At 41.6% G+C, this 18,044-nt stretch overlaps 1 protein-coding gene across 2 annotated transcripts in view; it reads left to right on the top strand.

Annotated features, from left to right (window-relative positions):
- Positions 1–18,044, top strand: part of SMOC2 (SPARC related modular calcium binding 2) — a 134,433-nt gene that overhangs the window by 73,469 nt on the left and 42,920 nt on the right. For both annotated transcript variants that reach the window (XM_081188270.1, XM_081188271.1), the window contains 2 exons: positions 1,644–1,694; positions 2,734–2,808. In XM_081188270.1, coding sequence (XP_081044396.1) covers positions 1,644–1,694; positions 2,734–2,808 — 126 coding nt within the window. The remainder of the gene's footprint in view (positions 1–1,643; positions 1,695–2,733; positions 2,809–18,044) is intronic.

Here is an 18,044-nt window from a genome sequence, read left to right on the forward strand (position 1 = left end):
TTTTAGTTGGTTAGCTATAAAAATTTATATACCACTTGATTGTAAAAGAAAAAGTCTAATATTATTATATTCTTCAAAAGAATAAAAAAAGAAGAATATAAAATAGAACACTGAAATTATCTATAAAAACAGATTAAAACAGTGGTGTTTTTGTAAAGTTTAAAATCCACACCAGCTTTGGTTTTGACTGCTATCCGGCATCCAAGCAATATACAGCTTCAAATGAAACACAGTCCACAGGCAACAGCCCTGGTCATTTCAGTAAGGTTTCAAGAGTCTTATTCCAGTTATTCCAGTCTTTCTTCCAAGGCTGGAGAACTTGTAGCTTTCTGAAGTGCCATCTTGCATCAGCCCTAGCCATCATGGCTCACAGTCAGATGCCCCATCCTTGCTTATGTGAAAAGATGAATTTCAGACAAACTGTCCCCCCCCCGCCCCATGTAAATAACGAAAGCATTGTTTTCCCAAAGTGCTTTGATTTTGCAAAGGTTTTGTAGCATTTGGTCTTAACTTGAACCAACACATCAATCTCTTTCTATTTCTACTATACTGTATTTTCCTTTGTTGGGCAGCGTGAGTATAGGAAATATGCAGAAAGAAAGCAAATCAAAACTTGTCTAGAGAACTTGTTTGTGTAATCTGCGGAAGAATTAGCAGCATTTTGCTGTGCCAAACTCTGCTTTTGTTTCAGGTTTCTGTAAATCCAGTTGCCTGCTGCATACAGGCCATTTCTTTCAGACTGTACACAGACAAAATGGATAGTCTATATTGCTTGGTCTGAGCACAGAGAAAACGGATGGTTGGCATTGTTTAGTCAGAGCACAGACTGAAGAAGTGCATTTCCCCAACACTTGTGATTTCACAAAAAAAGCACTTTGTGCTCTTGACAGACTATTCAGACAACCTGTTTGCCATGCAAACACTTATAAAACTCTTTCCTGTGTGGGTGTCTCTCTTTATTATTTGGCAAATGGCTTTTTGTATAGATCTGCCCACATGAACCTTTGTAAAAGAAAACCCTCAAAGCAGTTTTGAATCAAGGGGTGTGTATAAATGATAAGAAATAAAATTGATGAGTTTTCGCTGACAAAGCAGGAATCTCTGCAAATGCATTTTGGATTTAGTAACTAAACTGGCCAGAGCCTCAAGAAACATTCCCTTGGCACCATCTATGCACAAAAGAAAGATATTTATCTTGTGAACCTCTCTGAAATCTTTTAATGAAGGGTGGTATATAAATCTAATAAATAAATGAAAAACAAAAATATTGGCATGTTTCAGGAGACCCTTCTAAATGAGAGGAGATCCACCCCACCTCCCAACAGCCCAATGAGGCTTAGGGGCACAGAATGCTGATTGGAAGTCTTGGTGGGGTAGGGGAGACACAGCCAAAGAGGGGAGAGGAAAAGGATTCCTATACAAGCTGGGCAAAATTTTGTTGAAGGTCCCACTTGTACCATTCAAATGTGAAAGGTTTTTTTTATATAAAAAAAATTTGTATATGATAACACTGATATTATTTGCTTATGTATTGGATGGCTTGGGCTACATGCTTTTTTTTAGTCTCAATCAAGTATGTCCCCTTATTTAGCTTACTCTCATAATTGTAGTCTCCTTGCAAATCTTTTCCATTCTGAATTCAGATGATGCTTCAGCTCCTGCACTGGAGACTCAGCCCCAAGGTGATGAAGAAGGTGAGCATTTCTGGAAATGGGATGGGGAGACTACGGAAACAATGGCTATCTGTCTATCTATCTATCTATCTATCTATCTATCTATCTATCTATCATCTATCTATCTATCTATCTATCATCTATCTATCTATCTATCTATCTATCTATCTATCTATCTATCATCTATCTATCTATCTATCTATCATCTATCTATCTGTCTATCATCTATCTATCTATCTATCATCTATCTATCTATCTATCTATCTATCTATCTATCTATCTATCTATCTATCTATCATCTATATCTACATACATACACCATTTGCTCACAGTATTATGTCGCAGAAAAGATCCCTATTTTTCGTGTGTTTCTAGGAGATACCCTAGAAGAACATAACCCTTTTACATGTTTGATGAAAGTAACTTTCTGCATGCAGTGAAGTGGAATCTTTCATGGAGAACTGGGCTATCAGCAGCTACTAGCCACAGTGGTTGTGTTCTTCCTCCACTGTCAAAAGCCAATGCGCCTCAGTCTCTGGGAATCCAAGTAGGGAGAGTGTTGTTGAAACTTGGGTCCTGCCTGCTTTTGGCTACTGTGAGAACAGGCTGCTGGACTAGATGGGCCTTTGGCCTGATCCAGCAAGGCTTTTCTTCTCTTTGTATGCCATCAGTGAAAGCTTATGCTACAATACATACACTTTCAACCTTTAAGGCGGTACAATAATTTTTGTTGGTCTCCAAAGCTCACATAGCTCAATAAGGAACTGTGACGGACTTCATAAGCACAGCAGGGTTTATGACTGAAGAATATGAACTGCACTGACTATCCCATTAAATCTTCAATTTAAAGTGTCATTTAATATGGACATGATTTCTATTCATAACATGCACTTCATCTGCTCTTAAATATCACTATTCAACCTTTTCTAAACTTGTTTCTCAATAAGAAATCAGCCTTGCTGTGTTTATTAGGTTACTTAATATTTTCTTGCAATAAATCTAGTCTGTCATCACTTATATTTTCTGTTATAATGATCTCATTTTGTTCTTAATTTTCTAGATATAGCTTCGCGTTACCCTACATTATGGACTGAGCAAGTAAAGAGCCGACAGAATAAGACCAATAAAAATTCTGGTAAGATGATAGAGTATAATTATTTTGATGCAGTTAATAAAGCTAAAATTAAAACAGAGCCTTAGCTAAGTTTCATACTTGGATATTACCCCCTCCCCCTTATAATCCTTTCAAGTTAACCAGGATCCCATTTTTGTAGCTTTCCTTCTTCTTTAACACTTGGTGAAGGACATGAATGGCTACCACAGGTTATCACAGGGATTGACCCTTCATTTCCACCACTCCCCAGCTTGGAACTCATATTTGTTATCAAACAGGTGGCCACTTATGTGTGTCCCCCAAAAAAGGAAATTCATCACCAAACCAAAGGGGGGGAATGGGGTACAGATTTGCATAACATTTGCATATGATTATTCTAATTTAAATTGAAATACAATATATCTCACCATACTAGAATAGACTGTGACCATGTGCCTGCTCAGTCTGCTGTAAAGGTGTTGATGGTTGATGGGCAGCTTCACAGCTGATGCTTTCTCTTATTAGGGTTCTTTAAACTGGGCAGCTCTTCAAACAGAAGATGCCTTCAAATAAAGGATTCTTCTATGAAAGATAGAGAAACAGAATACAGTCCTTTGCAAAGTATGAGTACGGGTGGGTTGAGGAAGCCAAAAATTCCTCTGCAGGTTGGGTTTTGATCTGAAGAGAATTCATTTGAGGCAGGCATTGAGGAGCCCCCAAAGACTGTATATGAGCCCGCCTCTGAAGAATGTCACAAGTATCTCTAAGCTTCAGCAGTGATTGAAAAGGTATTGTGATGGGTGCACAGAAGCAGGAAAAGGATGTTGCCATTGAGTGGGTTGGAATGACACTATGCCCTTACCAGTAAGACCTGCAGAGCAACTGTGGAGGCAGCTGTAGCCAAGTGCTTAGCTTTTGTTTGGCTACACACACACAGCTTGGGCTGCATACCTGAAAATTTTAAAAAAAATATTCTGAACTAGGGGAGAAATTCAGTTGGGTTCACATTTTTACACCCCCCCCTTTCCCAATTCGCACACAAAAAAAATCAACTGTACCCCGTAATTTGCACTTCTCTCACCTTTGTGGAGCAATTCTCTATCCAAAAATTGTGTGCAGAAGTTCACGTAGTAGGTGAAACTGCCTATAAAGTGAAAAAGAAAGACAAAAATGCATGACGTTAGGATAAATGGGGAAAACTGAGAGGAAGTAAAATGGGCAGATTTGTCTAGCCCTCTTGTGAGCATAGAACTTCCATTGCTGAAGCACATCATTTAACATGGTGATGGTGTGGAGCTTCCCTCCATTCTGGAATATCCTCTAATGCCATCTTTTTTTTTATTCCCCTTTTCTTGGCACAGAGAGTCAGAAAGAGAATACAAAAGGACTGTTTAGACAATGTGTAATTGGTGTATTGGAAATTTAGATTGTTATTTTTCTGACTGATATGCAAGGGAACACAGCATCCTTGAGAGAGTAAAACAAAATGAAACAAAACCTAGAAATGCTTCATTTTAAGTGGTATTTATTTCATTTTTATTGCACTGGAGATTAGTTAGGGCCAAAAGCAAAGGAGTTATTGTGTTTGGAACCAACTTTACTTATTCAAGAGTCTCACGTGTGCAAATGCAAGAGACCACAAACGAAAACAAAATTGCAACCAGTATTCACCCTAGTGTAGCACTTTGTGGGCTGTAAAAGCCAGCTTAACAGTCCAATCCTATTAATATAGTATAGAGCAGAGCAGTTCCTAGGATCTGGCAGGAATGTCTCAGTTCCTATCTGGGGCATAATAGATGTACTTGATCGAGCCAGGGTGGAGGGCAGTTCCAATCCTATTGCTGGCATAACTGTTTGCCAGTGCTTTCTCAGCGTAAAGGCTTAAAACATTTGAGGGGTGAGAAGAAGTGAAGAGAGGTCAGGGCCACCAATAATCTGGAAGAAATGTCTGGAGATCACAAATGCAGGTGGAAAAAGAAAGAAGCTTTCAGGTGCATCAGGAAGTAATTTATTAGACTTAACAGAGCAGCACAGCTGTCTGCATGTTTGGACTCCCCTTGGGGGCGTGGCTGTGGAATCTGTCATGATGAACTCCTGCACTTTAACATTTGTCACCGGACCCAACATGTTTTGACATAGGGCTTCTTCAAGGGCACTGTGAATGCATTCCCTTGAAAAGAGAGTGCAAAAAGCACAGTGGTTTGGCTGTAGCTGCAGTTTTGGTCACATCCATGTCATCTATTTAAAGGACCAAAGAATCATGGGAACTGTAGTTTGCTAAGGATGCTGGGAATTGTACCTCTGTGAGGGATAAACTACCATTCCCAGGATTCTTTGGGGGAAGCTGTGTCCTTTAAATGCATGGTGTGGATGTGACCCTCATCTCACAGCACCCTTGAAGACCTTTGTTGAAAAGCACTGGCCTATAAGTCACTTCCCTGGGCACCTGAAGATTCCTCTTTCCTTTTCCCTCATAAAAACTCTGCAATGTGGCAACAAGAAAGCTACCCAGCCAGCCCAGAAGCCAACATTTTTGTTGCTGTCCTGGGATATGGAGGAGGGTGAGAGACAAGTGTGTTCTCCCTTCACTAACTTTTCTCATGGTAATCCATTCTCTGTCCCCTCTTATTTAAAGGAGTAACTGTACCTCACCAAGTTGTTAAGATAATGAAGAAAGGTTCTTGAGGTGTTTCTGAGGACAAAGATATACTCAGCTGTTTTTACATTTGCAGCCTTTTCTCTTGTCTCTAATAGAGCAAAGACATCCTATTGTTTCATATAGGACATGGGAAACTTCTTCAAGTAGCCACATAAAACATCATAGACATCCAGTTTTGAAAGGTTGTATATTTTTATTCAGAAATATCAGAGCTGTCACAGATTTGCCACCAGCAGTGGAAAATCACAGTGGTAGTCAGTGTGAGGCCCTGAAACCATTCCCTTTTTGAAACCAATGAGATAACTGCAGGGAGACCACAGTGTTTCTGTGAAGGGAGAAGTGTAAGTTTGCCACCCACCTTTCACTCAAGGTGACAGGGGTTTGGAAGCAGCAGATTGTCCACCTCTTTACTTCCTTCCCCAGTTAGAATTGTCCTCAAGGTCTCATTGTGTCTGGTCAGACTTACTTCCAGATCAGTGTGTGTAGGGTTGCAGTCAAAGATACCCAGTTACCTGGGGGTAAGTCCCATTGAACGCAGCAGGGCTTACTCCTGAGAAGATATGTATAGGGTGTTCCCATTTAAAAAGAAGAAGATATGTACAGGATGGCATCTTCTGTCTATGTCTTTTTCTTGGCCAGGTAGGCAATGGTTCAGTTTGTGGGTTACTCTTGTTTGTTTTGTTCTTTGAAAGCCGGAACTGGTAAAATGAATTCTTTGTTCTTTATGTCTTCCTCTCCTTGCCTTTTCTGAGGGGAGATAAGCCTCCTCAGACCTCCCTGGAGCAACTTGTATATATTGCTTCTTTACACAGCCAGTCCGCTGGAATATATGTATGGCAGTATTCGCCCTATCTTCAAAAATCCCGTTTTACGAGCGTTTTCATTTATCCTTTAATTTTACATATTAGTTTGAAATACTTATAAGCTCTGGCTTCCAGCATCCCTAGCCTTTGCCTCCCACCAGGGTTAAAGACCCTCCCACCCTAAAACATTTTTTAAAAGTGCTCTGTTTAACATCTAAGAGATACCGTTTGTGTTCAGGATGTTCCACTATTTTATGGAACGTCTACCGTGGAAACATTGGCCGGCTTTCCCCGTTTTGCAAGGCTGGTCATTTTATTTTATAGCGTATGTGAATTTAATGCCAAAAAAGATAGCAATCTTCACTGTAGTATTTTTAATTACGTTATATGACTTCTCTGCAACTCCAGAATGAAACTCCAGTCATTTTTTATTTTCATATGTAGGATCTGCTTGTCCTCCATACTTTATTAAGAGCAACCAGGAAAGCATCATAAATCTGAGGCTTGCATTTCAACAGTTGGAAGTACAGGAATGGCAAATGAATTAATTTACATGGATTTACATGGATTTATTCAGATATGATTGCATTTTTACATCATGTATCTTAGTGTAAACTAATGAGCTCTCTCATTTGGAAGATGGCCTTGTACCTGCATAAAACCTACATGGTTTGCTTGAATAAAATACACCTAACTTCTAGCGCCATCTTAACCATGTTTGCTTAGATAAACCCTATTGAATTCAATGGTTACTTGCTCTGAGATAAGTTGGGTGAGGGTTGCAGTCCAAGTCATCAACTGCAGCCCTTCGTGACAAAGTCTGACCTTGCCACAGTCATCCATGCCCTTTTGACGTCTGGATTAGACTACTGTACTGTGCTGTGCTGTCTGTGGGGCAGGCCTTGAAAACTGTTCCAAAACTGCAAATAGTGGGAAATATGTCAGTCAGGATGCTGACAAGTGCTAGGCATTTTGTCCCCATCACACCAGCTTTATATGATTTACTCTGTCTGCTAGTTTCTTTCTGAGCTCAGTTCAAGGTACTGTTGCTGATCTTCAAATTCCCAAATAACATGATACCTGAGGATTGCTTTCTTCTGTATGTTTCTCCTCAGTGGTAGACAGCATCATCATCATCATCATCATCATCATCATCATCATCATCATCATAATTTTTATTTATTTATTTACACACACACACACACACACACACACACACACCCTGCCTATCTGACTGGGTTTACCTAGCCACTCTGGGCGGCTCTCAACAGAAAATTAAAAGCATGATAAAACATCAAATATAAAAACTTCCCTAAACAGGGTTGCCTTCAGATATCTTCTAAAAGTCAGATAGTTGTTTATTTCTTTGACATCTAATGGGACAGCATTCCACAGGGTGGACGCCACTACCAAGAAGGCCCTCTGCCTGGTTCCCTGTAACTGCACTTCTCGCAGGGAGGGAACCACCAGAAGGCCCTTGGCGCTGGACCTCAGTGTCTGGGTTGAATGGTGGGGGTGGAGACGCTCCTTCAGATATACTGGGCTGAGGCCATTTAGGGCTTTAAAGGTCAGCACCAACACTTTGAATTGTGCTTAGATACGTACCGGGAGCCAATGTAGGTCTTTCAGGACAGGTGTTATATGGTCTCAGTGGTGGGGTGGAGGAACTCACATAACCTTCCAGTGGCTGAGTCACTGATGCTTATCAGGCAGGAGAGGGGGAGGTGTCAGAGAGGTCACAATGTAAATGTAATGGGAGAAGCACCAGATTGACTCCACCAATGCAAATCCCCTCACCTTGAATATTAGGCAGACAACATCCTTGTTGCATTTCAGTGCCTGCTAAGACCTTCCTCTTTCAACAAACCTTTTAAGTCTGCACCTGTACTTGAATTGTTTTAAAGGTTTTTTTAATTGTTTTAGCCATTGTTGTTTGTTGCCCTGGGCTCCTTTGGTGGGGAGTAGGGGGGCGGGCGGGCGAAGATGGAATATAAAATTACTTAAATAAAATAGGCAGCATATAAGTTTTTGAAATAAATAAATGCCCCCCATTTAGAGCTATCTCAACTGGTTGCTGGTAAAGCTGGATAATGGAGCAAATCCCATTGACCTAAATGCGGCTTCTAAGTTGGCATGTATAGGATTGTGCTGGGAGCAGGTTAGTTGCATGAACGAGTTTCAAGACACAAAGCTGGCTCTGCATGCCATGCGGTAGGGAAGCAGCAGGGTCAATACTCACTTGTTGAATAACTCGCGCCTGTTTGTTTGAAAGTTAACAGGGATGAATGATGCCCATTACAGTAATCACATATCACTTTGTTTATGGCCTTTAAATAAATAGTTTAATAAGGCAACCCACCAGGGAGTCTTAAAGGGGACAGTGCAGATTTCATGAAGTTGAATCGTTCTGGGTTTTCTTACACTGGTAGCAGCTTTCTCCTGATAATTATTTCCTGAAACCTATCTCAAAAAAGTCATGTGGTTTAGGAGAGGCATGTTCACCATGTTTCATTTTTCTTCTTCCAGATAATGGGGAGAACCTTCCATCTGCTCAAATAACAAAAAAAGGGAGGAAAGGAAAAGTCTAGGCAGAGCATCAGGGCTGAATTAATGTAAACTGTAATAAAAAATATTGCCTTATTAGGTGACTGAATGCCAGCACCACTGTTTCTTGAGACACTGCTTGTCTGAAGAAGTTAAACATTTAGAATCTGTTTTGTTTGAACCATCTTGCCAAAACATAGGCCTCAGGATTTTTCCTCCTTGTCACAGATGACTTTAGACATGTGGTGTGAGACTAACAGCAAGACAAGGTGAGGACCAGAATCAACAAATATTTGTAGCAAATATGCTAAAATGTATTGCAAAAAGAAGAAAGCCTAGGAAAACACGTTTGTTATAATACATGCCATAGCGTCCAGCACAATGGATCAATTAGTGTTTATTTATTCAGTGTGCTTTCCATTGGTATAAGTTGTTTTTGTGGCCAGAAAAACATGCACAATTGTCTGTGTTGCTTCCAAGTTAGATAATGGAATTGTATCAGATACTTGGACTGTGAGTGTAAAGGGAAGCAGATATACTTTGTATAATGGGATTTTACAAACAACAGCAACAACCCTTTGTTTTGCCTAGCTGCAGTTGGAGTGAAATAAGTAAAGATAGAAATAATCTAAGATTTAAATGAAGCCAGATCCTGATGTTTCCAAGATAAATAAATGTTGTTTATCTATAACAGAGGATGGCCAAACCTTGTTTTGTGGGCTGCCTGCAGTTTGTGAGCATGACTCCCGGTCAATTCAAGAAAGCTGCTGGAAGTTAGTGAAGAAGCATGAGATTGGGGACTACAATACAGTAGAGATATATGCACTTGTCTCTTTCCACACCCAGTTCACAGCCACACCTTGGTCCCCCCTCCTTAAGTGTAAATGAAGACAGGAGTCCAGTTCAGATGTGTACAGGGAAATTAGGGTCATTTCCACTAATAGGCGCATGTGTGTTTGCGAGGTCTAAAATAGCCTAGGCTACAAAGTGCATTGGATTAGAATTTACTGAGCACAATTTAAAGTGTTCGTGCTGACCTTTAAAACCCTACACGGCCTCAGCCCAGTATACCTGAAGGAGTGTCTCTGCCACCATCGTTCAGCCCAGACACTGAGGTCCAGCTCCGAGGGCCTTCTGGCGGTTCTCTCACTGCAAGGTGTGAAGTTACAGGGAACCAGGCAGAGGGCCTTCTCGGTAGTGGCGCCTGCCCTGTGAAACGCCCTCCCATCAGATGTCAAAGAAATAAACAACTATCTGACTTTTAGAAGACATCTGAAGGCAGCCCTGTTTAGGGAAGTTTTAAATGTTTGCTGTTTTATCGCCTTTTTAACATTCTGTTGGGAGCCGCCCAGAGTGACTGGGGAAACCCAGCCAGATGGGCAGGGTAATAATAATAATAATAATAATAATAATAATAATAATAATAATAATACCAGAAAAAGCCAGTACATAGGCTCTTTTAGACTTTCAACCCATGGGATAGGGGTGGGTCCAATGGCCATGAGCAAAAATGATTCTCCCCACCACCCCACGATAGTCTGAACAGTGCTTTGGTTTGAGAAATGTTGTGGATATGCTAAAATGAGGAAGTTGCTTCATCTTTTAGGTGGGGAGGCTACTAGAGGAGGAAGTGTTTTCGGCTTAGTTTTTTGTTTCTTTTTGAATTGTGATGTCTTAAGAATGCTGACTGTTGTGACCCCCATAGTGTTTTGTTTTATATAAAAGTGGTATATAAAGAACATATCACTCAATCAACCAGTGGTCAAGAAAGGCAGTAAGCTGGAGAATTCCAAAATTTCCAGCCAGCTTGCCACCCTCCACCATATAATAGGCAACTCCATAATATAATGAACCAGGGATCCTGCTGCCAAGGCCAGTTGTTTGAGACACTGTTGAAAGAGGAAAGAGGATGAACCATATTATTGCCATCTGGAGGGACACTTTTGCTCCACAGAGCCACCAAAGTAGAACAAAAGAACGAACAAACTCCAGAGCATTTGTATTATATAGAAAGTTACAGGACTGTGATGCAGCAGCAAATTACAAGGTATGGAAACGAAGCAGTCTGTCTGCTCTAAGCCTTTGACAGGTGCAGTATTGAAAGCAGGATTGCCTGTAACCACCCTGATGCCATCCTGAACACAAATCACAATGCATGGACAAAAGAAAAGAGATGTGGTAGCAGAGGGAGAGCTCCAAGGGAAGGGAAGGAGGCTGGGAGACGTGGGCCCCCTTGGCCATATGAAAATACTGGTACACAGTTTTTAAGCTTAAGGATATTGTTGGTCATAGGGATACATTCCTTTCAGAGTAGTTGCATCCGTATATGTCATCACAGGATTTGGGCCAAAGTCACCGCCACCACAAAGACCTTCCTGGCTTCAAGAGGAAGTGTGAGGGTTTTTGTTTTTTTAAAAAAAATTGATAGATCATGTGGAACTTTGCCCAAAGTGTAGGAGAATGTTTCTTTCTTTCCCCACAATGGTTCCAGGGGAAGGTGGGGTAGAGATGTGTTTTTCATTCATGACGCCCTTGTTTTGCTCGCAGGCCTATGGCAGAGCCAAGCCCTGGGCTTGCCTTTGCTGTGGGAGCCAAAATAAAAGCTGAGCCACTGGAGCTGACTATAAACATATGAAAAGTAAACTTTGTGGAAGTATATTTTTTTTAAAAAAAATGCTGGCGCTGTAAGGAAATAATCCTATGGTATTCTTATTGGCTCTTTTGCCTTCCTGGAGCATCCTTATTTCTGGATCCGGGTACGATGCCAGAACCAGCCACCCATTTCAGTTGAGGTTTCAGCTTTTTGAAATTAATTTTCCTGCTTCTTCAGGAAAGACAATTCTGTGTGATCAGTGGCGTAGTGTGGGGGGTGCCAGGGGTGCCAGGGGTGCCGGCCGCACCGGGCGCAACATCTGGGGGGCGCGAGTCCAGAGGGCCCAGCCCCGTCGTGCCCTCGGCCCGCCCCTATTGTCAGAGCGGCCGGCCAGCCTCTGCCTGCTCCTACCTTGCCCACCCGAGGACTGTGGCAGCGCCCGCCCCCGTGGCCACCTACCCCCGCCTCGCCCATTGGCTTGCCTCCCTCGGCCCCGCCTCTCTCCGATGGCCGCGGGGGTGTCCTGCTCGGCGCCGGCGCCTTTTTTCAGGAGGTAGGGAGGCTGGACGGGGAGGTGGGGTCGGAAGCGGGCAGAGAAGGAGGGGAGCTCGTAGCCAAAAGGGCTGCACCGGCCGGCAAAGGGCCAGGGAAAGTTTGGAGAGGAGAAACGCACCGTCATGATTTCCCAGTGGAAGCGGCAGGATTAGGGATGGCGAAGCGTAATTACGCACGAATTTCACTGGGTGAGAGCTTTGGGGATCGATCGGCGGAAATGGGAATCAATTGGAATATGAGAAAGAGAGAGAGAGAGGGACCATCATTCATAGGCATAGATTTGTAGGGTTAGGGGGCGCAAATCCACGGGTTAGGGGGCGCAAATTACTTGCCTTGCCCCGGGTGCTGACAACCCACGCTACGCCGCTGTGTGTGATTTGGGTAAATAAATCCCTGTGCAGAGAGGGCCAGCAGAAGGGTGGTGCACTGACTTGTTCTTTCAAAGTAAGGCTGAAATCGGGTTGTTGTTTTTCCCTGAGCCTGAAGAAAAGGCTGAAAACTGACTTAATAAATAGTGTCTCTGATAGAACAAACAAAAGTCACTGTGACTCAGAAGAAACTTCTTTTGATAATGGAGGTCACCATTGCATTTGTTTTATGTTATAGACCACCACTCCAGGCCCACAAGTGAAGCCACCTTAACTCCCTGCATGGAAGGGGTTCCCTAACAACTCTCAGCACCCTTCGCAAACTACAGCTCCAAGGATTCTTTGCAAGGAACCCATGATTGTTTAAAGTGGTCTAAGGGTGCTTGAAATGTACAGTGTGGATACGCTCTACAGCAGGCGCGCCCAACTCTATAGAGACTGTGATCTACTCCCAGTATAATAAAACTGGCAGTGATCTACCCATTGCCATTGCCCATAGGGAGACCAGGGTACCAGAGCTGTTGAGCTTTTGGGGGGAGGGTTGCATTAAATCACTCACCCAACAATCCGCACCCCTCCCTTCTTCCCCCACTCTACTGCAGATGAAGGGGATAAAACATTTAACAGCACTGCCAACGGCGCTGATGGGATATAGCGCCAGGGGTGGGGCGTGTCATGATTGCTCAGGAGAAACTGGGTGATCTCTTCTCTAACTCCTGTGATCAACCTGGAGAACGCTGCCGATCTACCTGTCGATCGCGGTCGACCAGTTGGACATTGCTGCTCTACAGTATCGCCCCACCATTAAGAACATAAGAGGAGCCCTGTGAGATCAGGCCAAAGGCCCACCTAGTCAAACCACCTGTTCTCACATCAGCCAACTAGAAGTCTTTGGGAAGCCCATAAGCAGGTCATGAACACAACAGCACTCCCTCTCCATTTGTGATTCCCATCAACTGTTATTCAGAGAGTTACTGCTTCTGACACTAACAGCCACTGGTAGCCTTATCTGTGATGAATTTGTCCAATTTCCTTTTAAAGCCATCCAGGTTGGTGGCCATCACTACTTCCTTTGATTATTTAATTTCTATACCACTAAATATATAAAAATATCTTTATAAGCAGTGTACAAAAAAACAACAGAAAACTTAAACAAAATATTACGCAGTTACATTAATACAAAGTTTTACTAATATATATAAACAGATATCAATTCATTTTCCTTCTGACATGCCCTCACTTCAATAAGAACTTGCTTATTTGTTTTATATCTAAAATCAATTTAAACATGGAAATATGTGGGCTTTGGACTTGAAATATATCATGTATAATCCTTGAAAATGGAACATTCAAGCAGATTATTTTTTTAAAAAAAATCTGAATTCTTGAAATGTTTTTAAAATAAAATAATATTTTTTTAAAAAATTGCAAGGGTCTAACTCAGTAAACAGCTTGTCCAGAAGAGTTATGCCGAAGCCACTTGTAACTTCTGGTTAGATAAGTTAGTTTTATGCAGAATGCCGTCTTCTAGAATGGAAAGCATCCCATCTGCAAGGCATCTGAAAAAAATATTGAACCGTGCCAGAAACTTTAGCTGTGTAGAGTGACGGAAGTGTTACAGCAGAGTGCACTGCAGTTGATGCTTCTTGGCACTTCTGCCAGTAAAGTAACTAAGGCCAGATTTCTCAACCTTGTGGCCATAAATCTAAATAGTTACCCGGTCAGAATGACCAATTGAAATGATCAAGGGAAACCCCAAATATTTGCATTCACTTCTACCACAGAATTCAGCTCAATTTTAATCACAAGCAGCTGATTGACAATCCTCTACCTAACACTGTACAGAAGTTACCCTTCATGTGTTCCAAGAATGGGGGGGGGCACAAATGCATACACTGGCCTCCCCACTTTATCATTCCCACCAGGTCCACCCCTAGATCTTTCCGTATTGGTTGGAAAGTCTGGAGATGGGATCTATGTCTTTTGGGTTGAACATGTGCAGGCTTGTCTATGCAACTGGGAGCCGGAATGATCAACCAGTGAATGTACAGTGGTACCTCTGGTTACGAACTTAATTCATTCCGGAAGTCCGTTCTTAACCAGAAACCGTTCTTAACCTGAGGTACCACTTTAGCTAATGGGGCCTCCCACTGCCACCACACGATTTCTGTTCTCATCCTGGGGCAAAGTTCTTAACCCACGGTACTACTCCCGAGTTAGTGGAGTCTGTAACCTGAAGTGTTTGTAACCCGAGGTGTTCGTAACCTGAGGTACCACTGTATATTAACTTCTGTATAGGTCTACTTTAAAGGAAAGATATTCAGAAGTTTGGAGGCCTAGGAAATACCAATAGAATATCTTCTTGCTATACTTGATTTCCTAACCATCAGTTATGGTCATGCTTATCAGATATGGTCAACAACACAATGACAAGTTCCACACAAAGTTACATTCTGGACAGTGTGGCTTCCAAAGGGAAACTTGTTTTCTCATTTATATTTCCTGCTTGGTGTTAAATATCAGTAGATGTTGTCAGTATCAATAGATGGTGATTTTCATGCATTCTTAGTAAATACAAGGCTTGCTTCGGCTGGTGCTTGATGTGGCATGTCTTAGAAAATAAAGCCAATTCTGTCAATGCCAAAGCCTCTGTGACGGTTTAAGTTCGGGTAATATTTGTTTCAAACAATTGTCTGCTAAGAATTCTGTGCACCTTTAGGCAGAAGTGAGTCCGACTATGTTCATTCAGGCTTTCTCTTGGGTAAGTATGAGTAACACTGTAGACACAGTCACATTTTGAAAAGTGTATAGAGACCATGCAAAATTTTTATTTATTTTTTTAAATCCATCTTTTAAGGTCTAATAACACTTGAAAATGAAACATATTATCAATGGAGAGAATGCTGTTCTTTCATAAAATTGAAATTGTAAGTCTGTGCAGCTGTGATTCATTTACTATTACATAGAAATAGATAATATAGATTTGTGTGTATTTATATATTCATTCTCTGTACTGGCATCCCATTTATGGAATGCCCTCCTCTTTGAGATAGGGCTGCTGCCAGAACTTCTGAGCCAGCTTTCATCGCCAGCAAAAGAGATATAAAAATAAACACATAAATGCAACACACATGCACAGGCCATTGTAGAGTTTTAGTACTGGGCCAGTTGCTAGGTCAGTTTATATCATATTGGTTTGATTTTATATTGGCTGATGATGTTACCATTTTAGCTACCCTGTTTTATGACTCATTAAACTTTTCTGAAAATATCAATTAATAAATAAACCAAACCAGACAGATACCAAGGGTAAGTTATTAACGTAACCAGGTTAAGACAGCCCAACAACTATACACAATGATAATCTTAATACTTTTTCTGTTTTAGATTTTCTTTACAGGGTTTCATGAGGAAGATTCAAGATTCAACTCAAAAGGTCCACAGTTTATACTGAGGGAAGGAGGCAGGCATTATCCTTTACACTTGTACAGTCAGTAACACTTTCCATATTTTCTAAAATAGATCTTTTTAGAAAGGGACCTATTTTAGAAAATCCACGCTTTCTAGGCACAGGGGAAAGGCACTCTGCGTGTGCTCAGTGGTTCTTAGCTTCTGTAACATGCATATTCTAAACCCAAGTCGAATACTGAAAACAGTTTCTGGGGACTGAGCCCGGGTGAATGTTCACTTACATTACATTTTGCTCTCTCTCTCTGTGTGTACACAAAATGGTATATACAAAATAGTAGAACTAAGCCTGTAAAAGAATCAACCATACTAATATATTTATTTATTGTTAATCATGTTTTATAAATACACTGACAGTTCATGTAGAGGACTTAAGAAATACTGCGGTGAACCTTAATCTAGATGAAAATACAGTTTTCTAATGCTTACTTCAATAGAGCCACTTTTCTTTTAAAAAAGGAAATTCTGCTGAAATTAAGGGTGACAGATGAGTGGAAAAGAAAAGAAAAGAAAGACTTTAACATTCCCAGAGTTGTGTGAACAGGTTGCATAGCTCTGTTAAAAGTTAATCTAATTTACTTTCAATGATTGTGGCTTAAGTGGCAAATTTCTGATGACACGGTATAGAAGAAGTTTATATTGAGTCTGTTTTTTTAAAAAATAACCTAATTCAAAACTGTGCTAAATTTAGATATGGTGAGATGTTACAGAAAGATAAGATTGTGATTGCATTCCTGATGAACCAGAAGTAAACATGTGTTTGGAGTATTCCGTTTCTAGTATGCATTTTCTTCAAAATGCACTTCCAAAAGGCCAACTCCTATAAACAGCGTGATAGTCCCATAGGAAACCGCAGAGCTAAATGATTGCATCTGCTAGATGCAGCTTCTTTTACTCAGCTGAGCTAGAAAGCATATGCAAATGAAGGGAGGCTGGAGCCCTGAGAATTTTGTTAGGCCACAAGAATGTACCTAAATTCCAAGAGTGCTAAGTTTCCAACAAGCAGCTGTACATTAGGCATTCTCTGCAAGCTCAAACACAGAAAAGCTCCTGGGTCTCTGATTCTCATGTTTTGATTCACAATAGTCGACATGGGTATAGGAAAGTACCTTCCAGGCTTGAACTGAAATTCCCGATAATGAGGTCCATGCAATTTCAGTCAATTCTTTGCTCATCTGACCCCTTGTGCTCCATCCTACCCCATTCAGGGGAACCGGTTTCTTGACACCCCCCGAGAGACTTTAGGAGGTGCAGGAGAAGGAAGAATAGGAAATCTTAACTTTTGTGTGCATTTTTGTAGTTATGTACTTTGAACTTTGTACATAAGTCAATATATCCTACAGAATCCAATCCATAGCCTTTATTAGGAGAGCAGCAAAAGGGACTCTATTTTATAATGCCTTACAAATATATGGAGAACAAAGATTTATGGAAAGGTTTTTTTATGTCACTTTCCATTATGTACATCAAGGGTAATGAACCCTTTTCAGCCAGAGGGTTATATTCCAGTGGTGGGCAGAGCCAGAGGCCAGAAATGGGCAACACAAATACAGTGGTACCTCAGATTACATACGCTTCAGGTTACATATGCTTCAGGTTACACACTCTGCTAACCCAGAAATAGTGCTTCAGGTTAATAACTTTGCTTCAGGACAAGAACAGAAATTGGTCTCTGGCGGCGCGGCAGCAGCAGGAGGCCCCATTATCTAAAGTGCTGCTTCAGGTTAAGAACAGTTTCAGGCTAAGTACGGACCTCCGGAACGAATTAAGTACTTAACCTGAGGTACCACTGTAATGTAAACTTGACCTGTAGAGTGTAGGCTAGTTTCTACACCCACTTATGCAACACTCTCTATCCAGGCAAGCAAGAGGCCCCATCAGAGGCCATATCCAACTGAGCAAAAACATTCAAGGAGGGTGTCAAGCAGGCAAAACACTTTCATGGTCCAAACCTAGGTCAGTGACAGGTCTGGCCTCAGGAGAGTTCTGAGGGCCAGAGAGTGAAGTTTGGGGGCCATATTTGTCCCCTCGGCCTGTTCCCACCTCTGGTGTATATGCACAAATGCAATATATTTTGCCATCATTGCCCAATGCCAAGCCTTATGAACCAATCTTTCATGGTTGGTAAAACCCAAAGACATTGTTTGGAACCTGACAGAAGAATTCTGCCTGCTGCAGCTTGTACTGTCCCTGCTGCCTGCAGCATGTGCAAACTCTCAGGGGGCAATGGAACCCAAAGAGCCAGTGGCAGCTGATTCCCACTGGGCCTGGTAGGGAAGAAGGTGGGA

This window comes from Podarcis bocagei (genome assembly GCF_964188305.1).
Source record: "Podarcis bocagei genome assembly, chromosome: 3".
NCBI lineage: Eukaryota > Metazoa > Chordata > Lepidosauria > Squamata > Lacertidae > Podarcis > Podarcis bocagei.